Source organism: Ranitomeya imitator, chromosome 3 (assembly GCF_032444005.1).
Source record: "Ranitomeya imitator isolate aRanImi1 chromosome 3, aRanImi1.pri, whole genome shotgun sequence".
Taxonomy (NCBI): Eukaryota; Metazoa; Chordata; class Amphibia; order Anura; family Dendrobatidae; genus Ranitomeya; species Ranitomeya imitator.
The window spans coordinates 468,522,948-468,548,722 of record NC_091284.1 but is presented as its reverse complement, the minus strand read 5'-3'; the positions used below and the strand labels follow the sequence as shown (position 1 = coordinate 468,548,722).

The window sequence follows — 25,775 nt, the reverse complement described above, 5'->3', positions numbered from 1 at the left end:
AGGCCAAACGGGACACGGGAGGATCTACAGAAGGAGATTCTGCCCATTTTTTACAAATCTCGGGCGCGAAAGGATACCTGGTACCCAGAGCCTTCTGGCCTAAGAAACGTTTGTCCGGTCTCTCCATGTGACGTTGAACTAAATCCTCAAATTCAGGATGAGAGGAAAACACCTTATGAGGTTGCTTGAATCTTTTAAAAGACACCTTATGACTCGAAGGTAAGGTGGCTACATCCTCTACTCCCAAAGACTGGTTAACGGCCTCAATGAGACTGTCAACTGATTCCTGATAATCAGGAGCTTCTAAATCAAAAGACCCTTCAGAGTCAAGGTCCGAACCATGCTCACTCACTCTCACAGGAGAGGGAGACCGAGAGACGGAATTCACAGATGCAGATGCACCCGACGGACCGGGAGACGCTGTATGGGTACGCTTCCCCCGCGTCTGCCTAGAGGGAGTACGGCCCCTGCAGGCCGGAGGGTCCTGAGAATCGGAGGATCTTTCCGGAATAGATGGATGAACGTCCCTGACAGGGGTTTGAAGGGACTCAACCGCCTTTGTTAGAGACGCCATAGACTGCGTTAAGGATACGACCCACTCAGGGGGAGGTGCCGCAGTCTCAGATACAGGCATACCCGGCAGAATAACAGGCGGGGTAGCAGGTGGGGGCTCCTGAGCGCGTTTGGGATCGCAAGCTTCACAGATCTGGCTAGTCTGCGCATGCGGAAAAGCAGCCTGGCAAGAAAAGCATGATGTATACAGGACCGTGAGAGACTTAGTCCTTCTAGACATGATGACTATTGCTGCAGAAGCTGCTATGAAAAAAACCCCCTATGAGCTACTGGGTCTAGAACAAAAAACTGCTGTCAGGCTGAGGGAAGTAGCACTTACCCCAGTCCTGTGTCCCCGACCGTTCTGAGCACCACACTAAACCGTGCTCTGAGCAGAGACACCTCCTTTATAAAGATCATGAGCGGATGAAAGGTGGGAGGAGCCGCCATAAGGATCGTGCCACAGGCCAAATCAGGGAACTTGCTTTCCCCACCTGCGCTCTCCTAGGAACGCTGGGAGCGCGAAACCGGAAGTACGCGCCGCCGGAAGGGGCGGAGCTTCCGACCACGACCCCTCAGGAAACTACAGCGACCATAATGCAACTGGTCGCCGGAAACAGTTGCTAGGGGCGGAGCTACCGCCCATGAAGGAAACTACAGCGACCATGATGCCGTGGGCCGCCGGAAGGAAGTGCTAGGGCGGAACTTCCCGTGCTTTGGAAATGGAGAGACATCCTGGCACCGGCACCGTACGAAGTACGCGCCGCCTGCAGTATGGCGATATAACACGTGCAGTCACGCAAAGAAGCAGGAGCCCCCCCCCCGCAGCCTCTGACAACACGCCAGGTTAGAGAAGAGGCATAAATGAAAAGTCACATATAAATAAATATATATATATATATATATATATATATATATATATATATATATATATATATATATATATATATATATACATATACATATGGGAAAAAGACGGTGCAGGCACCCTAACTCCTTCACCCTTCAGAAGGTGAGGAGAGGGACCGTCTGCCTCCTTAAGCACCGCAGATCAAAACATTGGCGATTGAAGTGGAGGCTGCACGGACAATGCATAAATGCCTGTACAACCTAGGGTTTCGTTACCTCAGGGTGGTCAGGATTTTAGTCCGGCAATCCCACGACGCGGGAAAGTATACGTGGAGGCGACACTCACACGTGCTCGCCCGTTGTTGGTTTGGGGAGATCGGACCCCTTCAAAAAGGTCCGTCGCCCCTATCTTATCCTCAAGATAGCGGAATCTGGGGAAAAACCCAGAGATGTGCCTCCTGCGGACACTAAGCATAAACTGGAGCTGTCAGGGCCAGTGGCAAGGTGTATACTATGGAGGAGGAGCTAACTTTTTTTTTTTGTCTACTTAGTGTCAGCCTCCTGGCGGCAATAGCATACACCCACAGTCCTGTGTCCCCCAATGAGACGATGGAGAAAAAGAGGCATTTTTGGAACTAACCGTAACATTTCTTTCTTGGAGCCTTCATTGGGGAACAAAGGTAACCATGGGTGTATGCTGCTGTCGCTAGGAGGCTGACACTGGGCAAAAATGGAAAAAGTAGCTCGTCCACAGCAGTATATACCGACCGACTGGCACAAAGCACCTCAGCTAGTGTAAAAGCAGTAGGAGAAGCAACCAAAAACTCAACATATATAACAACCCAACAACAAGGCGCGTAGGCCCAAAAGTGGTACAAACAGTTAGGAAGGATGCTGTGTCCCCCAAGAAGGCTCCAAGAAAGATTTTACGGTGAGTACCAAAAATTCCTCTTTCTTTATCGCTTCATTGGAGGACACAGGTAACCATGGGGGCGTCCCAAAGCAGTCGCTAGGGTGGGAGCAGGAAAAAAGGCAAAGAAAACAGACTTGGGTCAGCCAGTGCGTAACTGCCGCCTGCAGCACCTTCTGTCCCAGGCCTGCATCAGACGAGGCATGGGTATGAACCCTGTAGAACCTCATGAATGTGTGCACTGATGACTGTAAAGCCAAATCTTGGTAACGAACTGCCCAGGAATCCTCCACTGCCCGAGTGGAGTGAGCCTTCACCCCAGAGGAGGCTGTTTGTCCTGCACTTGGTATGCCTCCAATATTGCCAAACTAATCCAATGGGCAATAGTGGATTTAGATGCAGAGAGCCCTTTGCGACAATCTTCGGAGATGACAAACAGTGCATCAGAGTGGCGAAAGGAAGCAGTCCTAGAAGATAGGCTCGGATGGCTGTGACCAGATCCAACTTGTCGAGGGACTTCTCCAGGAGATGGACCGGAGAGAGACACAGAGAAGGAAGGATGAGGTCTTCATTAATGTGACACGAAGAGACCACCTCAGGTAGGAAAGAAGGAGCGGGTCTGCAAACTACCTTGTCCTGATGTATTATCAGGAACAGAGAACAACAGGATAATGCCGCTAACTCAAATTCTCCTAATGGATGTCATGGCAACTTTCCATGACCGGAGAGAAGACGGAATGGGCTCAAAAGGAGCACGCTGGAGTGCGTCAAGGGCAAGGTTAAGATCCCATGGATCTGTCGGAGGACGATAAGGATAAGGAGGTGCTAAGTGGGCGGCTGCTTGAAGAAAAGTATTTACCTGGGAACGAGAAGCCAGATTTAGCTGGAAAAGAACTGACAGAGCAAAAACCTGACACTTTAAGGTACTGAGAGACAGGCCAGAATCAACACTCACTTGTAGAAACCCCAGGATGGAAGGAAGGGAAAAAGACATAGGGACCAAATCGTTGTTCTCACTCCACCGAAAGAAGGCCTTCCAGCATCTGTGGTAGATACGCAAGGATGCTGGTTTTCTTGTCCTAATCATGGTCCGAATGACCTGATGGGGAAAACCGGCCTCCCTCAGGACTGCAGCCTCAACGGCCATGCTGTTAAACTTAGAGACTGTGAACTTCTTGGCCAGCCTGGAGCTAACAAGATGACGGGAATTCCTTCCGCCTTTATCTTTTTCATGGCTCTCGGAATCAAGGGGAGGGGCGGAAAAAGATAAGGCAGCTGTAATTGGTGCCACGGGATCACTAGGGCATCGCAACCAATGGCTAGTGGATCCTGGGACCTGGCTATGAACTGAGGAATTTTGTGGTTCATCCGAAACGCCATCAGGTCGACATCCGGCGTGCCACATATCTGGCATAACTGGTTGAAGACAGCAGGGGTTGAGAGCCCACTTGCCCGATGTGAGACCCTGACGACTGAGAAAATCGGCTGCCCAATTTTCCACCCACGGAATGTCTACGGATGATATGGTGGGAAGGTGATGCTCCAGCTATCGCAGAATCCATGTTACGTCTGCCATCACCTGTTTACTGAGAGTCCCGCCTTGATGGTTTATGTAAGCCATGGCAATGGCGTTGTCCGATTGTATGTGGACCGGCTGGCCTGCGAGGAGAGATTGCCAGCGGCAAAGGGCAAGAAAAATTGCTCTGATCTCCAGAAGATTGATGGGGAGATCGGCTTCTTGGACGTTCCAACGACCCTGTACTGTGTGATGAAGAAACACCGCTCCCCAACCTAGGAGACAGGTGTTGGTGTTGATGATCTGCCACCGGAGAGGGAGGAAGGAAATCCCGCGCAGGAGCAGGACTGAGGCGGATAGCATCCACCAGGTCAGGGATTGCCTTGAGGAGTAGAAGCATGGGCCGGTCGAGAGAGACGGTCCTCTTGTCCCAAGCAGAAAAGAGGGCCAGCTGAAGAGGATGGGTATGGAACTGGGCAAAAGGCACAGCTTCCATGGTGGCAATCATCTTCCCAAGATCTCTCATGTAGGACCGCAGGGGAAGAGGAGCTGATCGCTTTAGAGTGCGGATCCCCTGGCAGAGGGATGAAAACTTCTCTTTTGCAAGAAAGACACGGGCTTGGGCCGTGTCGAACCTCATACCCAGAAACACCAGGTGCTGAGCTGGGGTCAGGGAGGACTTCTCTCTGTTGACAATCCAGCCGAGACAGACCAGAGTGTCCAGAGTGATCTGAAGACTCTGGTCGCAGTCTCGGCGGGACGGCCCCTTGATCATGAGATCGTCAAAGTAAGGGATTAGGAGAATCCCCTTGGAACGAAGGATGGCTATGACCACTGCCATGACCTTAGTGAATACTCTGGGGGCAGAGGCCAAGCCGAAGGGAAGAGCCGTGAACTGATAGCGGTCCTTCTGGATCGCAAACCGTAGGAATCTCTGATGCTGAACACAAACAGGAATGTGAAGATAAGCATCCTGAATGTCTACAGAGCAAAGAAATTCTTCCGTTCCATTTAGGCAATTACCGAACGTAGGGACTCCATTCTTAAAGGATGGATCCGAACGTGACGATTCAGTTGCTTGAGGTCCAAAATCGGATGAAGCGATCAGCCTTTCTTCAGGACTACGAAAAGATTGGAGTAGAACCCTGAAAACCGTTTGTTCTGGGGAACAGAGACGATTACTCCTTTGTGTAGTGGGGAAAATACAGCCTGAAGAATCCCTGGGCCCGGAGACGGGAGTCTTGGCGGGCGTAATGAATCACACTAGGCCTAGAGGGAGGACGAGAAGCCTCTGCAGGATTGTGCATAAGTCAAGCCTTGGTGATACTGCTGTGAAGGGCTATATAGGGGTACAGAAGAAAGGAAGGAGAGAGAGCAGAGCCTACCCGATGCCAGCGACTGTCAGCAGATGACTTTGAGGTTAGAGGTGTCCCCCTGTGTCAGATACCCGCAGGTAGATGCAGCGAGGTCTAATGCCAAATGCACAGGAAATGTGCAGATAAAGGAAGTCTCAGACAGGACTCACGATCTGCTGAGGCACAAGATCCAAAATAGAATCAGCTATGCTGATCACAACAAGCACGATGTAGTGCAGTGGGGGTGACTAAACTGCAGGTCAGTGAAACAGAAAGTATGCGTCCGATAGGCTGACATGCCGGGGGTGTGAACAGGCAGCAGGATCTGCCCGCTGGCAAGTAACAGAAAGCGCCCCTCCGATTGGTGAATCGCTGGAAGCTCCATGATAGGAGCAGAAAAATGGGCGCCAAGGAGATAAACGCAAATCGCAGGGCGTGGCCAGGTCAGAGCAGAAGAATCTCTGACCCGGCAAGACCTCCTATTGGTCCGAAAGAGCGGTGGCGAGTGGCTGGGGAAGCAGAGAGGAGGCGCAGCCAGGAAAGAAAGGAGGTTGTTCCCAAGGACTGGGACCGGCAACATGGGAAAAATGGCCACGGCTGTGCAGGGAATAATGTACTAAAACCGCCCTGTTAAGTGACAGAAGTGTTGACAAGTCCTGCCATGCGCTGCTGAGGGGGAGGAAACATACATACCTACAAGGTGGGTCCAAGGTTCCTATTCACAAATGAGGAACACATCAGGAGCCCTCGGGTGGTTGAGGGTCGATGGAATCAGGGATCCTGCTTCCCGCATTGTCTCCAGATGGTGCAGAAGACAGCGTCGACCCCTTACGAGAAGGGGGGAGGTCACCACTGACCACCGAGGAGAGGGGTGGGGAGGGGAAAAGACAAAGGACCGGCCACCGGGAATCACCCTGAAGCACCACTGAGGGTGACAGGGGTTAAGGTCCTGCCTGCGGTTCTGAGAGTGGGCAATGTGGGTGACACTACACTGCTCTCTCAGTTGCATAAGTACGGGAAAACACCCTGCTACTCTAAGGAAGAAGAACCTGAAAGACAAAGAGAAAAGATTAATAAAAACAAACAAGATACGTGAAAAGGAAAATGCGGATTTGGGATCAGATCCATGTCCGCCTCCTACAGACACTAAGCTTAAACTGAGGTACTTGGTGCCTGTTGGCGGGTGTATACTGCTGAGGAGGAGCGATTTTCCTTTTTTGCCTAGTGTCGGCCTCCTAGCGACAGCAGCATGCACCCATGGTTACCTGTGTCCCCCAATAGAGCGATAAAGAAAAAACACAGCACAGCTATTTATTCTGCCTAATTTATCATTATCTTACCCAGTGACTTGCAATAATCTCGGCACAATAGTTCAACAGTGTGATGGCATGGAGTTCCTCTGCTGTCTGGTAGAAGCGGATGCAGTTCCTCACATTCACTAGTGACATGACACCCTTTTCACACCTGCCATAAAGACACAAACGGAGCCATCCAGATAAATTAGACATTTGTTGTTTCACAGAAACGTAGAAAATCCCCAGACCATATGCCGCCCCCGTCATTGATAGGATGCATTCATCATCCATATCTAATCACGGCATATCAGAAAGTAGCAAGACAACTACACTGATACTTGGAGGGAACTATGAAAGTTGTACCTTTCTCTAAGAAGCTGAAGCTGAAATCTATTTGCAAGCTTCATCAACTCTGTTAAGTAGATGTCATCTTCCCGCAAATCCAGCTCATCTGTATAGATCCAACGCAGCATTGCCATGGTCACCTCGGGGTTAGAATCTGAGAACAGATCAGACTTCATGAACAAGGTTTTACCCCGTACATGGTAGCCGCAGAGAGGAACCGCAAACCTAATGCACGACAGATCACTGTAAAGAGCTGCTTTATTCCCATAGTCTTGTGAAAGCAAAATAAATGTCTGCCTGTGTGCATTCATCTCTACATAATAGGCTGTCCTTAACCCTTTAAGGAGCAGGAGGCTTTTTGCCCTTTTTTTCTATTTTTCGTCCAACTTTGGTTTTCGGTCAGCATAGTAGTATGAGGGCTTCTTTTATGTTGGGCAACATTTCGTTTTGAATGACATCATTCATTTTGTCATTCAATATCCTGAAAAACGGGAAAAAATTCCAGGTGCAATGAAATGGAGAAAATAATGCAATTCTGCCATTTTTTGTTATGTGTTTAAGGCATTGTCCGGTAAAAGTGACCCAGAAACTGGATTTTTGGGGTCAGTGCAATTACAGGGATATAGATATATAGAGATATATATATATATATAGAGATATAGAGATATATATATATATATATATATATATATATATATATATATATATATATATATATATATATATATATATATATATACACACATATACACTTTGTTTTGGCATTTTCTGAGACAAGTAACATTTTTATTTTTCTGTTGATGGAGCTGGGACGAGGGCTTTTTTTTCCGCGTAGTGAGCTGATATTTTTATTGATACCAATATCTGGTACATACGATATTTTGATTGCATTTTACTGCATTTTTTTTTTTTAAAGGCGGTGATGTGACCAAAAAACCCGCAATTCTGGCATTTTGAGCCCACATCTTTCCCGACACATGTCAGCTGCTTTGACCAGATGACATGTGCCTCTAACAGCTGCAGATGGAATTGTGATCCACCCGTGGCTGTTAAACGGTTAAATGCTGTCAAATATCTATTAAACCTGTTAAAAGCTGTTAAATCTCTGACAGCGGCAATTAACTCGTGCTTCTGGTAAGCGCACCGGAAATCTTGCCCATCGGTTACCCCTTGAAGCATGCAAAAAGTAAAACAAAAAAAAAAGTTTTTAAAAATAATAAAAAAAAAATATAAAAGTTCAAATCACCCCACTTTTGCCCTATTCAAAATAAAACAATAATAAAAAAAAAATCAAGCATACACATATTTGGTATTGCCACGTTCTATCAATATAAAAAAAATTAACCCCATCGCTAAACGGCGTAACGAGAAAAAAATTAGAAATGTCAGAATTACGATTTTTTTGGTTGCCGCTACATTGCAATAAAATGTGATCAAAAGATCATATCTACACCAAAACAGTATCAATAAAAACGTCAGCTCGGGCCGCAAAAAATAAGCCCTTACCCAGCCCAATGGCGCCATTTTTTTTTTTTTTTTTTTTTTTAAATCAAAGTTTGGATTTTTTTCACCACTTAAATAAAAAAGAACCTAGACCTGTTTGGTGTCAAGGAACTCGTAATGACCTGAAGAATCATAATGGAAGGTCAGTTTTAGCATTTAATGAACATGGTTAAAAAAAAACAAAAAAACAACAACTGTGGAATTGCACTTTTTTGCAATTTCACCACACTTGGACTTTTTTTTCCCCGTTTCCAGTACACGATATGTTAAAACCAATTATGTTGTTCAAAAGTACAACCCGTCCAGCAAAAACAAGACCTCACATGGCCATATTGACAGAAAAATAAAAAAGTTAATGTCCCCTTAGGAGGCATTAACCCACAATTGCTTGATTGCTTATACTACAATACCATTATTTTACAGTATATAGTGAAAATAATGTGCTCCTATGAAGTTCAACCTGTGGTTGAGCATCACAGGAGTACCAAGATGGCAGTGATAACCCCCGTCTGTCACAGCAATACATCTGCCCATCTACTTTGGGAGTTTGGTGGGTTGAAGGGTGCCAGTGTGTGCAAGCACTGGAATGAATTCCATTTAAGTGTCGCTGTCGGAGATTAACAGCAGCATCTAAAGGGTAGACTGCTGATTGACACAGATGCCTGGTATGCAACATAACTGGCCGTGTGGAGGGAGCTCAGCTCCTGTGCCCCTCCACACATGTGGACCCCTTCTCAGCACATTAAATCATGTCTTAATGCTGGAGGGCTGCAGCTGGCGCTCACTTCCTCTTGATTACTAATACATCCGGAGGCGGGGACAGTGACGCCAGCGCTGATTGGGTGCAGGGCTCACATGACGTACCAACCTCATGTGAGCCCCGGAAACGCAAGAGTCGAAACCGCTGGAAAAGCACTTGCATGGGAGTCGGGTATAGGTGTCGTTATTTTCATGTGGGCAAACATTCATATGGAGAAGGGGCTGTACTAGTACTGGACAGCCTTTTATTCCTGGGACAAGCTCCAATAACAAACTGTAATGAACGGAAATAGAAGTAGTGTAGAAATATTTATTTCTATGCCTAGCTTAAAGAGTTATTCCCAACATTATAAGTCATCACTTATCCGTAGGTACATTACTATAAAGCTCAAAGAGAATAAATGGAGCCACTGATGTGTCCAGAATCAGAATACAGCAACGGCTTTATTCATTCCCAAAGGGACTGCTGGAAAAAGACAAACTCGGCACCATTGGCTAGGGAATTGCCCTCTAAACTAAATTTAGTAGCTTGGAATTTTTAGGTGTAATCTTCTGTGACAAGTAATCTCTTTGCATACATGTTGTGTGATCAGAGCTTAGTGTTTTCTGTACAGTTCTCCAAATTCCCAGTATAGATAGAGATATAAAGGACGACATGCTGCAGCCACCACTAACAGGGGCCTAAGGGTACTACATACTGTGCTATTATTGAGTTCAATGTGCAAGGCTGGTTTCACATTTGCGGATGGAGGTGCTGCGGATGTCCTCCGTGAAGCTCCGCCCACTGCCGCACCTCCTCCGGTCAGCTCCACCTACATCGGCGTGGATACCCTATCTTTACCATTGGGTACGCAGGCCATGCCGATGTACGCCGATGCCTCAGCATGCGTCGTTTTGAGGGTGCGGCGACCGTACCAAAATACAACTTGTTGCGTTCGGCGCAGGTCGCCGCACCGTCAAAACGACCCATGCGGAGGCGTCCGCATACATCGGCATGGCCTGCGTACCTAATGGTAAAGATAGGGTACGCACGCCGCATGCAGACATAGGCGGAGCTGACCGGAGGAGGGAAGGCAGTGGGAGGAGCTTCACGGAGGACGTACACAGCCCTCCGCAGCGCAAATGTGAAATCATCCTAAGACATATGCATTCAGCTCCTAAGCACCATTTAGTGGTGGGTTCCTTTTGTTATTTCAATGTCTGCTGTGTATTTGGAGCTCAGTTTTAGAAAAAAACAGATCTGCCAGCTATAAAGATATATTACTAAATTAACCAGCAGAGGATTTTGCATACACATAAGTAAAATATGGCATTGAAAGACAGACATGTATTCACAGAAGGCGCAGGAAGAACAGATTAAGTGCATCCAGTTCTGTAAAGCAGAACTCAGACTGTCCTCACCTGACAGGTTTAGTTCCTTTGTAGATGCCAAACTGGCCAAGCTCCAGGCCTCACTTCTTGCAGCCAACACAAACTTGTGAGCATTGATGTCTTGATCTCCAATTTTTATCATCAGGTCACTAAGGCACAAAAGGAAATGCGTGAAACCTGGGAGCATGGATTATAATAATCTTACATTAAATAAGTTGTAATAATTGTGTGCTGTTGTCAGTACCTACAGGGGTTTTCTTTCCCTTACTAAGTTATGGCATCCTGATTGGATAGGCCATCTCTATCAGGCCGGGTGCTGCTATGGGCTCCACAAGACCAATAAAGGTGTCCTGTAATATCCAACATGGTGGTAGCAGCAGATCTTTTAGCCTTTGTTACGTGCGTGCTGGAGTCTTTATGGAAAAGGCTATTTTTCCCAGCACACAACAATGATGCTCGATTTGAGGAAATTATGAATAAATTGCCAACTTAGTGTTATCATTTAGGAGAGTATCACCCTGTCCAATTAGCGCTGGCCATATCGGACTGCGTAGGGACACGAACCTTTGACGAGGAGGAATGGTAACACCCAGATGTCAGATTATTCATAAATTTCTTGGAGGAATAACAGAGGAACAGCACAATGGACAGTTATAGAAAAAAAAGCTTGATCCAGAACTCTATAGCAGGGGGAATACAGTTAATTACTAAGAGTCACATCAGATGGGCTGTCAGATCCTATTGTACGCAGTCAGGTGAAGTTCACTGGACCTTTTAGGTACTGCATTTTATAACACTTCTTTGTATCCAAATCCCAAACTCATAAGGCAATGACAAAATTCTGCAGGCATGAAAGAGGTTATTTTGGGACTCATGAACATTTACAATGAAAAAATACAGGACTTCATACAGTGAATGAATGGAATCAGTGGAAGGAATGTTACAAAGCAGGAAACCTGACCAGTGCAAAAATCATGGAGAACATAAAATTTCTTTCACTGCAGGGAAATCAGCTTTCTACCAGTATCCTGTGATAAAAGCTTTGTTCCGGAAATGTACACAGGAACTAACTTAGCAATAAAGCGGTAGTTATACTGCTAAGCAGACTAGCAGACTCTGCAAAACATGCTTTCCATCATTTTCCCAATTATTATTATGCTTTTGCTTATATAGTGCTATCTTATTCCAGAGCGCTTTACATACATTATCATCGCTGTTCCCAATGGGGCTCATAATTTGAGATGGGCAAACCCAAACAGCAAAGTTCGGGGTCCATACCAAACACCTACTGTTCGGGCACAGACCCCAAACTCTGACTTCTCCAGGAAGTCCTTGTTAGGGTATGTTCACACGTTCCTGATTTCCATCCTTTTTTTTTCAGGACTGTTTTTTAAAAAACTGCAGCTCTTGGCAGAAGACGCAGGTCCTTTTTTTGTCCTTTTTTGATGCGTTTTTTGATCCTTTTTTTTATGCAGTTTTCTATGCAGAGTCTGTGTGTTTTCTAGGAAGTTTTTTAGGGTTAAAATGGCTGAAAATACCCTAACCCTACCCCTAACCCTAACCCTACCCCTACCCCTATTCTAACCTTAATGGAAAAAAAAAAAAATTCTTAATTTTTTTTATTGTCCCTACCTATGGGGGTGACAAAGGGGGGGGGGGGGGTGTCATTTACTATTTTTTTTTATTTTGATCACTGAGATATAATCTATCTCAGTGATCAAAATGCACTTTGGAACGAATCTGCCGGCCGGCAGATTCGGCGGGCGCACTGCGCATGCGCCCGCCATTTTGCAAGATGGCGGCGCCCAGGGAGAAGACGGCCGGACGGACACCGGGACGCCAGGTAAGTATATGGGGGGGGAGATTAGGGCACGGGGGAGGGCATCGGAGCACTGGGGGGGGTGGCATCGGAGCACGGGGCGGTGGGATTGGAGCACGGGGGGGGGGGCGGGATCGGAGCACGGGGGGGCAGCCACACTCCGCCCACGCACTTCCGCCCGCTTCCCCGCACTTCCTGCTGCAGCGGTTCTGCACCACAAACCACAGTAAAACCCGCAGATATTTTTTTCATCTGCGGGTTTTACTGCGGGTTTGACCTCACAATGGAGGTCAATGGGTGCAGAACCGCTGCGGCTCCGAAAAAAGAAGTGACATGGTACTTCTTTTTTCCCGCAGCTATTCAGCGCGGCTTTTTTTTTTATTTTCCGCATTGTGGGCACAGCAGTTCCTGTTTTCCATAGGGTACAATGTAATGTACCCTGCATGGAAAACAGCTGCAGACCCGCAGCGGGAAAATCGCGGCAATTCCGCATGAAAAGAAGGATCGTGTGAACATGGCCTTACTGTGCAGTTTGGCACCTCAAACATCGGTTGTTTCCCACACTGTCTTCTGCATGACAGCGTGAGAAACACCGGCTGCTCTAATTGGCAGTAAGATTATTACCACCAGTCAGAGCGCTGCGGCTCCCATGCTGTCAGATCACAGCGTGAGCCAGAAGCTGTGAGAAGCGGTAAAAAGTTTACCTCCTGTCACAAGTGTCCAACTGATGGGAGAGTATTACTCCCATCAGCCTACACCTGCTGATAACAGTATTTACTCAACGCTATAAAAAAATCGGCATGGCAAAACTGACAGCTGCAGGCTGCAACCCTCAGCTGTCAGTTTTATCATGGCTGGTTATCAAGAATAGAGGGGTCCCCACACTGTTTTTTAAAATTAAATACGTAGTTAAAAAAAAGTGTGGGATTTCCCCCATTTTTGACATCCAACCAAGCTAAAGCAGAGGGCTGGTAAGGAGTCATGGATATTGCCCCCCATCCAGCCTAAAAAATAGCAGCCCGCAACTGCCCCCGAAAAGACACATCTATTAGATACGCCAATTCTGGTTTTTTTCCCATCTCTTCCCACTTTCCCTGTGGTGGTGTCAAGTGGGGCTGATGTCGGCTGTTTTATGGCCGCTGACATCAAGTCCACAATTTAGTAATGGAGAGGTGTCTATAAGATGTGCTTAGATTTTTCTACTGGTCCCCACCTACTAACTCGACGTTGTCAAAAAGTTTGCTGAACCCCCACCTCTATATGTTGACCCCAACTGCTGTCAACTTGGACCCAGCAACATTGGGCTAATTTTAAAGATAATTTCATGGCCACTTTATATTCACAATTGGAGCTTTTTGTTTCTGGAATAACAATATTTTTTAGGGTAGGGATTTTTTTAAGCTACCAATATTGTTTTCTTTGTTGCATCTCTGATTTTACTTGTATTTTATTTTTTAAATGTTTCAAATTTTAGCTTTGGGAGAAAAAAAGTGTTCAAACAATATATTCTTCCCTAAGAATGAAACAAACCAATGACGGTGATAAGAAAAATGCAGAAAGTTGCAAAAACTGTGTGACTCATATTCTATGGAATCCTCAGATGAGCAACCAAATTGACAGAAAATTTGCCTTGATTTACATACTGTATAGTGCATTAAAAGGAACCTGACAATTAATGCTCCCCAAAGCTTGAATCAGAGCCGGGCTGCACGATTTCAGCCAGGGGTATTTTTCTCTGAGATGCTGTGGCTTTTCAGAGAAAATATAACGATCTGGATAGGGAGCAGTACTTGACCAGTCTCATCTACGGTTAAGACTTTCAACCAGATCTTTAAAGTATCTGCAGCCAGTATCACACCGGATCGGCAGGATTTACATAGAGCACAGGAGAATTTCAAAAGGTGTTTGAGGGTTTATACAGGTGCAGTCAGTAGGTTATATACATTTTATGAAATGCAGCATAGGTGCTGGTTAAGGTGCTAGTCATAGTTCAGACATAAAAAAAACGGTGACAGGTTCCCTTTAAGGAAAGAAAAGAATAAGGGTATGTGCACACGTCAGGATTTCTTGCAGAAATTTTCCTGACAAAAACCGGACATTTCTGCCAGAAATCCGCATGCGTTTTTACCGCGATTTTGACGCGTTTTTTGTGCGTTTTTTCCCAAATGCATAGAATTGCGGGAAAAACGCAGAAAATCTGCAAAAATAATGAACATGCTCATTTTTTTTACCGCGATGCATTTTTTTGCGGAAAAAAACGCATCCATGTGCACAAAACATGCAGAATGCATTCTAAATGATAGAATGCATAATGTATGCGTTTTTAATGAGTTTTTATAGCGTTTTTAGCGCGAAAAAACGCGAAAACAACGTGAAAAAACCTGTACGTGTGCACATACCCTGAATGAAAACACTCTGCAATAAATAAAGGCAAAAATCTCCCCCATCTGACCTGTACTGCTCCTGTTGGTACAACTGTGCAACGATAGCCAGGAGACGGCTGATGAAGGAGTCGTCGGAAGCCTCTTTGTTTGTCTGGGCTGCTAGTAGGGTGCATTTCTTCTCTGTTTCTGCCAGTTTCTTCTGCAATTTCACATATTCCTGGCGTAGAAGAGCCAAGTGCTTCTGTAATTTGCCCACTTCCTCTTTAACAGAGAAATAAAAAATTAGTTTGCACTTTTTACTGTTTATAAAGCTTCAGTCTAACGGTCTAATAAAAACATGTAAGTAGAAATTTTTGGAAAAGGGAACCCATCAATAGATTCATGCTGCCCCGGGTTGCCACCCTTTAGAACAGGGGTGGGGAACCTCAGGCCCCAAGGCCATTTACGGCCCACGATGACCTTTTATCAGGCCCCCTGGCAGATTCTCAGGGACCACATTCTTGGACAGGGAGGTGTATTTTGATTGCCACAAGCTCATTAATTTCTTCTTGCTCTGTTAGCACACACATGCAGTGTTCACTACTGAACACTGAAGGGCATGCAATGAAAGATTACGTCCTGACACCAGTGCCACAGTCAGGATGTACTTTGTGGGCAGAGTTTGTACGGCTCCCGAAGGATGGAATTTAGAACGACATATTATAATCTTATACACTGTCTGATAATGAAAAACATTTTATAATCTGGTATATGTCATGTCAATATTTAAAGGGACCTTGTCATTGGATTCTCTGTGCCCTAACCATGGGCAGCATGAATGAGAGCCTGGCTGCACACCTGCAGCCTGGTATGTCTTCTATGAAACACTGTGGTATTTGGAAGAAACCACAGTTTGAAAAGCCAGTCGAAAACTATAAGGAGAGACCTCGATAGTCCCATATTAACTCCGACTGGCTTCTCCCAACCCAACTGCGGTTGATTGACAGGTCTCTCCCATGTGCATAAATAGAGACCTGTCAATCAACTGGAATTGGGAAGAGAGAAGCTTTCTCTGACATGCTGCAGGTTCTCTGACAGTTTCCCTTTAACCTGGCAACAACAGGACCTGGCAGAGGCCACTGTAACTTGTATAAAGTGTTTTGCATTTTCAGAAGACTACGGTATGTATAATATGTGGACATCCTACAATATCTAAACAACCTGAAATATAAAGCTTACACTGACTGTGCAGCTATCACTTTGTATTATAAATGGTCATCCGGGCTCAGACACATTGTACCGCGCACTTAAAAGGATGAATGGTTCAGCCCATACACTCGCTTTACACATCATATATAATAATGCGGAGGATAAATTTGCCAGAAAATACAATGAGCCCCTGGGGAAGCAGTAAAAGGAATCCAGCAGCATCATTCAGAAATGTGAAGCTACATAATCATCATTCATCACAATTACTGCTCAATTATCAAGTATAACGGAAAGTGCAGAGAAGCCGAAGGCGGAAACATCACTGGCGCTGCACATGTTTCACTTGCTCCACCTGATGACAAAACATGCTACTAAGGAAAGACTGTGCTTCCTCACAAGGATCATCACTTTCATTGCATCATGCCAGTAACTGGTCTCATACTATAAGGCAGAGGAAGTGAACAATTAGCAGAGCTAGCGCTGCGCTCGCTTAATGAGATGATGTGCCATCAAATCCCCTGTGCAGCAGTGATCAGGGAAGCTGAAGCCTCGCACTGTGAGACGCCTGTCAGTGTATAGACCAGTGACCCTTTAAAGGGACACTGTCACCTGAATTTGGAGGGAACAATCTTCAGCCATGGAGGCGGGGTTTTTGATTCACCCTTTCCTTACCCGCTGGCTGCATGCTGGCTGCAATATTGGATTGAAGTTCATTCTCTGTCCTCCATAGTACACGCCTGCGCTGTGCAAGATTGCCTTGCGCAGGCGTGTACTAAAAAAATAAAATTTTAAAAAATTTTAATTTTCTAAAATTGCAAAGTGCTCATCATAACAAGCAACTTTACAATTGATCCCTTATTAAAAATCCTAATTTTTCTCAATAACGGGGTGATTTTTAATTCTATAGTTTACAATTTATTGCCTAGGTTTCCGGCCATTTCTGCAAATCTATCAGCTGTGGCCAATCTCCCAAGCAAGGAGCACAGCGCTTACAAGCTTTTTTTGTATTATTCAGTTTGGCCAGCTTCAGTGCCCCTGAACTCCTATGATGCTGCCGAGGCAAAGGCGTCTGCTTGCACCATCACATAGTTTGGGCCTGCAGCATGATGAAAGTCAGATGTTGAAAAAAAAAAAAAAAGAGAAGGATGGGCCGTTTGATTTCAACATTAACAATTATTAATTTTCGTATAAGATTAGTCAGTATTTGATAGCAGATTCATTGCCATAAGTATGGGATGGTTGGGAAGGAGGAATAGCTGCCAGCTAAAGGAGCATTTGCACAACTGAGAAGTGTTTGGTGGCACCTGTACAGTTCCACCAAATCTTATGAAAGTGTTATCAACATCAGTCTCATGGATCAAAAATCTTTAAGCTAAAGACCCAGATTCAAATTTTTTTAAGCCACTAAAATGTCACAAATTTTACACAAAAATTTCAAACACACAAAAAAATCTTTCCAGAGGGGGACTGGAATACATTCTTGCAAAAACGTTAACATTTTTTAAAAAAGTTGAAATTGATAAATCAGCCAAAACCATCTGGAAACCATAAACTCCATCCATACCGCACGCCTCTTTATGAATCAGGAGCTTCTGATGGTGGTGTGTGCCTCCGCTTGCTACGCCAGAAACCTCACTGCAGTCAGGAACAGTGAAATTTCTGGAGTATGGAATGCCAGAGCTCGCCATCAATCAGATGGTGGTGGCGTCACACCCCTCTTGCCCCAATTCTGTCAGAGCTGGGAGAAACTGGTGTGAAAACGGGCAAAGTCCAAGTTGTGCCTAAATTTTGTGACTTTTCAAAGCTTTTATACCAGAATTCTGATGTGAAAGCTTGGATGAATTAGACCCTAAGAGTTGACAGATAATTTAAGGGTATGTGCACACGTTGCGGTTTTCGTTGCGGATCCGCAGCGGTATTGACGCTGCGGATCCGCAGCAGTTTTCCATGTGGTGTACAGTACAATGTTAACCTATGGAAAACAAAAACCGCTGTGCACATGCTGTGGAAAAAAACGCACGGAAACGCTGCGGTTTATTTATTTATTTTCCGCAGCATGTCAATTCTTTGTGCAGAATCCGCAGCGGTTTGGCACCTGCTCCATATTAAAAATCTGCAGGTGTCCAAAACCGCAGTGGAAACCGCACAAAAAAAAACGTGATAAATCCGCAGTACTTTTTGCACTGCGGATTTAATCAAATCCGCTGCAGAAAATTCCGCAACGTGTGCACAGTTTTTCAAGCAAAAAAATGCTTGGAATTTTTTTTTCCCCTGGAAGAGTCTTTTGTGCTATTTTTTGGTTGTTTCCTGAGTGTTTGTCAGATAATTTTAGCCACTGGCATTTTTTTTACGGTTTTCACAAGATTTTTGTGACATCCCTTTTCCTGTGATGGCACAGCTCTCCATAAGGGTTTGTATCCACGGTCCGGAAGCTTGGCGCTTTGGATGCAGCGGATACCTCGCTCCACCCCGTTGTAAGCGTGGTGATTCCGGATGTGTTCACTGAACACATGCAGAATCACCGCATCATATTCATAGATCGGGTTATTTATCTTGCGGAGACAGAGCGTCTCCGCAAGATAAATAATATTATGAAGACGCGTCGCATGTCCGGTTACGCATCCCCTCCACTATGCTGTAACATCTGGAAGCGGCGGATTGGACACAGCATCTAATCCGCAGCAAATCCTGATGTAATCCGGCACGTGGAATCATACCCTTAGGCGTTACAGCAATGTCTAGGTGTCTTTTGAGCTTTCCCACTGACTTGTATTGTAATATACAGAGCGGAACATGCCAAAATGCACACGCCAATTTTTTAAACCCCCTCGGCGTCTGAAAAGACGTTATGTGCACTTATTCTAAGGATAGTTAGAGGGATACTTCTAATTTGTGACTGTGAACGTAAAGAATTTATGGTTTCGTAGCTAAAATATTTAGAAAAAACAGCTAACAAATGGATAATCAAAAAAACAGTCTGAAGTTCAAAGTTCTGTGCATTCAGCTGTGAGACCCCGTGATCACCATCACAGTAAGCTGCTGACAGTCCAGGTATTAATAATGACATCAGTACTTCTTTACTATTGGAAGAAAATGGTGACAAAACATTGATTTCAGCATGTCAATTAGAAGTAGGGAAACCAGGGAGAACTGTACAAGAGGGAGTGCGAACACTTACGCTAAAAAAAGAGGATACAATAAAAGTTAAGTTCCAAGTCTTCCTGAGACATGTAGACATCATCAGGCACAACCCTGGAGTCACTTACAAATATATAATACTGTATCATCACAGGTGGGAGAGCACCACATTTTCCCCTCATTTCCCCAGGATTGCTTTATTTGTCAAAGATTTCACTGCTGCAAAGGTTCTTTCTTTCCAAGACACAACTGTGCTATCAATGGAACGGCAGAGCGCCCTGCTCACTACTAAGAACTACGGTGGTGGCACCGCTGGTCTTCAGCACGGGTAAGCAGCTGCACACCAACAGTATCCACTGAACATAAGACTCATCCACGGTCCAAGCTAAACCGGTAGGGGCCAATTCATCAAGTACTTTAATGAATTTGGTGCACGTTATTCCAGCACACACTTCCTCTAGACCGCTGTGTAAAAAGCCAAACTTGATGAATCAGAGCCATAGATTGTCTGCTAAGGATGCTTGGACAATATCTGTGAAATATTGCTGCTAGTGAGTAGTGGCCCAACGTGGTAGTGTGCAGACTAGTCGCGGTGCCACAGGCCAGTGCTGTTTATGGACTATGGTTGTCGCGCCATAACAAAGTATATTATACTAGACTAGATGGCAGCCCGATTCTAAAGAATCGGGAGTCTAGAATCCATATATACTTTATTTATTCAAATGTATAAGAATAATACAATTAATAAATAATAGTAAGGAAGAACAAAAAATGGCTGCACTTACCAGCTCTTGACAATTCTTGTTATTTAAGAAATTGCTGGGCAATAATGGACAATGTCCTTATGTGGCAAATAATAGAGCAATATACCCAATGTGGCAAAGAAGAGGTTAATAAACGGCAGTCTCTCAGTATAACAGTCAGTGAATAATAGGCAGTATATGGAGAAAACACCAAACAAAAGTTCAAAATTGGTGTGAAAATGTCACTGAACCACTTCACAACTAAATATAAATAGTTTTGGTAAATGGTATTATCATTTTTTTGACGAAATTCGGCAGGAGCTTGAAGAGCAACGTCACTGGGCCCGCCTCCACGCAGTAGAAACTTGCTGTGAGGTAAAAATTCAAAAATCACACCAAAATGGCGGGCGGAGTGTGTCACAGTACGGCACGTTTCTGATTGGTCGCTCACAGCAGGCGGCAACCAATCAGACACTGGACACTGTTGACGTCACTTATCTCCGGACATTAGCTCCGGACATTAGCTCCGGACATTAGCTCCGGACATTAGCTCCGGACATTAGCTCCGGACATTAGCTCCAGACAGGAAGTTGGCACAAATTGCAGGAAGTAGTATTCTAGGCAATTATATATTAGATGGAGGCCCGATGTTATCGCATCGGGAGGGTGGTAATGTCACGATGGGGGCAGGCTTTGCAGCGTTGAGAATCTCTCCCCCATGTGCTCACACACCTATCCACTGTCTCTTTCCCCATGTGCTGACTTTGACCTATCTTCCCCATGTGCTATCACCCTTTGTCTGCTGTCTCTCTCCTTCCTGTGCTGTGTTCTCCCCTCATGTGCTGTCCTGTTTGAGCTGTCTCCCCCCTGTGCTCTGTCTCTCTCACCCCTGTACGCTTTCTCTCCCCCATCTGCTGTCTTCTCCTCTCATGTCATCGCTTCTTCGACCTGTGTACCCCATGTGCTCTCGTACACGGTCAGACAGACAATTTTTAAAATGAACATTTGTTCGTGGGCAAACCCCTTTAATGTGACCGGCTTCCTCTGCCTGTAGACACGTCGCACATCTGCTGCCGGGATCATCCAAATGATTCACTGCGCCTGCGTGGAATTTGCGCAAGTGCAGTAAATCAGACCACCACCATCTTTGTGCAGACAGATAGCGGCGGTCACATTAAACCTGCGCATGCGCTCCTCCTGTACAAAGATGGCGGTGGTCAGTGAATTATTCGGCTGATCGCGACGGTGCTCCGCTGGTGGTATTGAGACACCCATCATTTGGGTGTCCCAATATGGAGGTCGGTGAACTTCCGCCACTTGGAATTCTGGGACACGGACACATCTGGAAGGAACAGGATGTGAAGACATTACAAGGTAAGTATATATTAAGATATGAACTGCAGGTGTCGGGCCAGGTGCAAATGTGTTCCTATATACAGATATGCCAAACACAATATATTCCCATGTAGCCCTTATCGCAGGTCACTGTATTCCCATGTACCCCATATATCGGGTCACTGTATTCCCATATACAGGGTCACTGTATTCCCATGTACCCCATAGACCGGGTCACTGTATTCCCATATACAGGGTCACTGTATTCCCATGTACCCCATATATCGGGTCACTGTATTCCCATATACAGGGTCACTGTATTCCCATGTACCCCATAGACCGGGTCACTGTATTCCCATGTACCCCATATATCGGGTCACTGTATTCACATGTACCCCATATATCGGGTCACTGTATTCCCATGTACCCCATATATCGGGTCACTGTATTCCCATGTACCCCATATATCGGGTCACTGTATTCCCATGTACCCCATATATCGGGTCACTGTATTCCCATGTACCCTATATATCGGGTCACTGTATTACCATATACAGGGTCAGTGTATTCCCATGTACCCCATATATCGTGTCACTGTATTCCCATATACAGGGTCAGTGTATTCCCATGTACCCGATATACCTACCTGGTCAGTGTATTCCCATGTCCCCCTTATACCAGGTCACTGTATTCCCATGTACCGGGTCACTGTATTCCCATGTACCCCATATATCGGGTCACTGTATTCCCATATACAGGGTCAGTGTATTCCCATGTACCCCATAGACCGGGTCACTGTATTCCCATGTACCCCATAGACTGGGTCACTGTATTCCAATGTACCCCATATATCGGGTCACTGTATTCCCATGTACCCCATATATCGGGTCACTGTATTCCCATGTACCCTACATATCGGGTCACTGTATTCCCATATACAGGGTCAGTGTATTCCCATGTACACCATATATCGAGTCACTGTATTCCCATATACAGGGTCAGTGTATTCCCATGTACCCCATATACCGGGTCAGTGTATTCCCATGTACCCCATATATCGGGTCAGTGTATTCCCATGTACCCCATATATCGGGTCACTGTATTCCCATATACAGGGTGAGTGTATTCCCATGTACCCCATAGACCGGGTCACTGTATTCCCATGTACCCCATATGTCGGGTCACTGTATTCCCATATACCGGGTCAGTGTATTCCCATGTACCCCATATACAGGGTCAGTGTATTCCCATGTACTCCATAGACCGGGTCACTGTATTCCCATGTACCCCATATATCAGGTCACTGTATTCCCATATAAAGGGTCAGTGTATTCCCACGTACCCCATATACCGGGTCAGTGTATTCCCATGTACCCCATATGCAGGGTCAGTGTATTCCCATGTACCCCATATACAGGGTCAGTGTATTCTCATGTACCCCATATACAGAGTCAATGTATTCCCATGTACTCCATAGACCGGGTCACTGTATTCCCATGTACCCCATAAACCGGGTCACTGTATTCCTATGTACCCCATATATCGGGTCACTGTATTCCCATGTACCCCATATACAGGGTCAGTGTATTCCCATGTACCGGGTCACTGTATTACCATGTACCCCATATACTGGGTCACTGTATTACCATGTACCCCATATACCAGGTCACTGTATTCCCATATACCGGGTCAGTGTCTTCCCATGTACCGGGTCAGTGTCTTCCCATGTACCCCATATACGGGTCAGTGTATTCCCATGTACCCCATATATCGGGTCAGTATATTACCATGTACCCCATATATCACGTCAGTGTATCCCTGTGGTTTGTAACACTAAAGCTGACCAGTGTATTCCTGTGGACCGTGACTATGACACTACAGCTGACAACTGTATTCTTATGGACCGTGACACCACAGCTGACCAGTGCATTCCCGTAGACCGTGACTATGACGCCACAGCTGACCAGTGTATTCCTGTGGACCGTTACACCACAGCTGACCAATGTATATCCGTAGACCGTGACACCACAGCTGACCAGTGTATTCTTGTGGACGGTGACACCACAGCTGACCAGTGTATTCCTGTGGACCGTGACACCACAGCTGACCAGTGGATATCCGCAGACCATGACTATGACACCACAGCTGACCAGTGTATTCCTGTGGACCGTGACTATGACGCCACAGCTGACCAGTGTATTCCTGTGGACCGTTACACCACAGCTGACCAATGTATATCCGTAGACCGTGACACCACAGCTGACCAGTGTATTCCCGTGGACGGTGACACCACAGCTGACCAGTGTATTCCCGTGGACGGTGACACCACAGCTGACCAGTGTATTCCCGTGGACCGTGACACCACAGCTGACCAGTGTATATCCGTAGACCGTGACACCACAGCTGACCAGTGTATTCCTGTGGACCGTGACACCACAGCTGACCAGTGTATTCCTGTGGACCGTGACACCACAGCTGAACAGTGTATATCCGTAGACCGTGACACCACAGCTGAACAGTGTATATCCGTAGACCGTGACACCACAGCTGAACAGTGTATATCCGTAGACCGTGACACCACAGCTGAACAGTGTATATCCGTAGACCATGACTATGACACCACAGCTGAACAGTGTATATCCGTAGACCGTGACACCACAGCTGAACAGTGTATATCCGTAGACCATGACTATGACACCACAGCTGACCAGTGTATATCCGTAGACCATGACTATGACACCACAGCTGACCAGTGTATATCCGTAGACCATGACACCACAGCTGAACAGTGTATATCCGTAGACCATGACTATGACACCACAGCTGACCAGTGTATATCCGTAGACCATGACACCACAGCTGAACAGTGTATATCCGTAGACCGTGACACCACAGCTGACCAGTGTATTCCTGTGGACCGTGACACCACAGCTGACCAGTGTATTCCTGTGGACCGTGACACCACAGCTGAACAGTGTATATCCGTAGACCGTGACACCACAGCTGAACAGTGTATATCCGTAGACCGTGACACCACAGCTGAACAGTGTATATCCGTAGACCATGACTATGACACCACAGCTGAACAGTGTATATCCGTAGACCGTGACACCACAGCTGAACAGTGTATATCCGTAGACCATGACTATGACACCACAGCTGACCAGTGTATATCCGTAGACCATGACACCACAGCTGACCAGTGTATATCCGTAGACCATGACACCACAGCTGACCAGTGTATATCCGTAGACCATGACACCACAGCTGAACAGTGTATATCCGTAGACCATGACTATGACACCACAGCTGACCAGTGTATATCCGTAGACCATGACACCACAGCTGACCAGTGTATATCCGTAGACCGTGACACCACAGCTGACCAGTGTATATCCGTAGACCGTGACACCACAGCTGACCAGTGTATATCCGTAGACCGTGACACCACAGCTGACCAGTGTATATCCGTAGACCGTGACACCACAGCTGACCAGTGTATATCCGTAGACCGTGACACCACAGCTGACCAGTGTATATCCGTAGACCGTGACACCACAGCTGAACAGTGTATATCCGTAGACCGTGACACCACAGCTGAACAGTGTATATCCGTAGACCGTGACACCACAGCTGACCAGTGTATATCCGTAGACCGTGACACCACAGCTGACCAGTGTATATCCGTAGACCGTGACACCACAGCTGAACAGTGTATATCCGTAGACCGTGACACCACAGCTGACCAGTGTATATCCGTAGACCGTGACACCACAGCTGAACAGTGTATATCCGTAGACCATGACTATGACACCACAGCTGAACAGTGTATATCCGTAGACCGTGACACCACAGCTGAACAGTGTATATCCGTAGACCATGACTATGACACCACAGCTGACCAGTGTATATCCGTAGACCATGACTATGACACCACAGCTGACCAGTGTATATCCGTAGACCATGACACCACAGCTGAACAGTGTATATCCGTAGACCATGACTATGACACCACAGCTGACCAGTGTATATCCGTAGACCATGACACCACAGCTGAACAGTGTATATCCGTAGACCGTGACACCACAGCTGACCAGTGTATTCCTGTGGACCGTGACACCACAGCTGACCAGTGTATTCCTGTGGACCGTGACACCACAGCTGAACAGTGTATATCCGTAGACCGTGACACCACAGCTGAACAGTGTATATCCGTAGACCATGACTATGACACCACAGCTGAACAGTGTATATCCGTAGACCGTGACACCACAGCTGAACAGTGTATATCCGTAGACCATGACTATGACACCACAGCTGACCAGTGTATATCCGTAGACCATGACACCACAGCTGACCAGTGTATATCCGTAGACCATGACACCACAGCTGACCAGTGTATATCCGTAGACCATGACACCACAGCTGAACAGTGTATATCCGTAGACCATGACTATGACACCACAGCTGACCAGTGTATATCCGTAGACCATGACACCACAGCTGACCAGTGTATATCCGTAGACCGTGACACCACAGCTGACCAGTGTATATCCGTAGACCGTGACACCACAGCTGACCAGTGTATATCCGTAGACCGTGACACCACAGCTGACCAGTGTATATCCGTAGACCGTGACACCACAGCTGACCAGTGTATATCCGTAGACCGTGACACCACAGCTGACCAGTGTATATCCGTAGACCGTGACA

The 25,775-nt window shown here is 46.1% G+C and overlaps 1 protein-coding gene across 1 annotated transcript in view; it reads right to left on the bottom strand.

Moving 5' to 3' along the window:
• The window catches only part of LOC138670270 (rabankyrin-5), an 86,140-nt gene that overhangs the window by 57,535 nt on the left and 2,830 nt on the right, over positions 1-25,775 (bottom strand). The window contains exons 2-5 of the mRNA XM_069757464.1: positions 14,727-14,919; positions 10,486-10,604; positions 6,841-6,976; positions 6,523-6,646 (exon numbers count right to left, since the gene is read on the bottom strand). Of these exons, the coding sequence (XP_069613565.1) occupies positions 6,523-6,646; positions 6,841-6,976; positions 10,486-10,604; positions 14,727-14,919 (572 nt within the window). The remainder of the gene's footprint in view (positions 1-6,522; positions 6,647-6,840; positions 6,977-10,485; positions 10,605-14,726; positions 14,920-25,775) is intronic.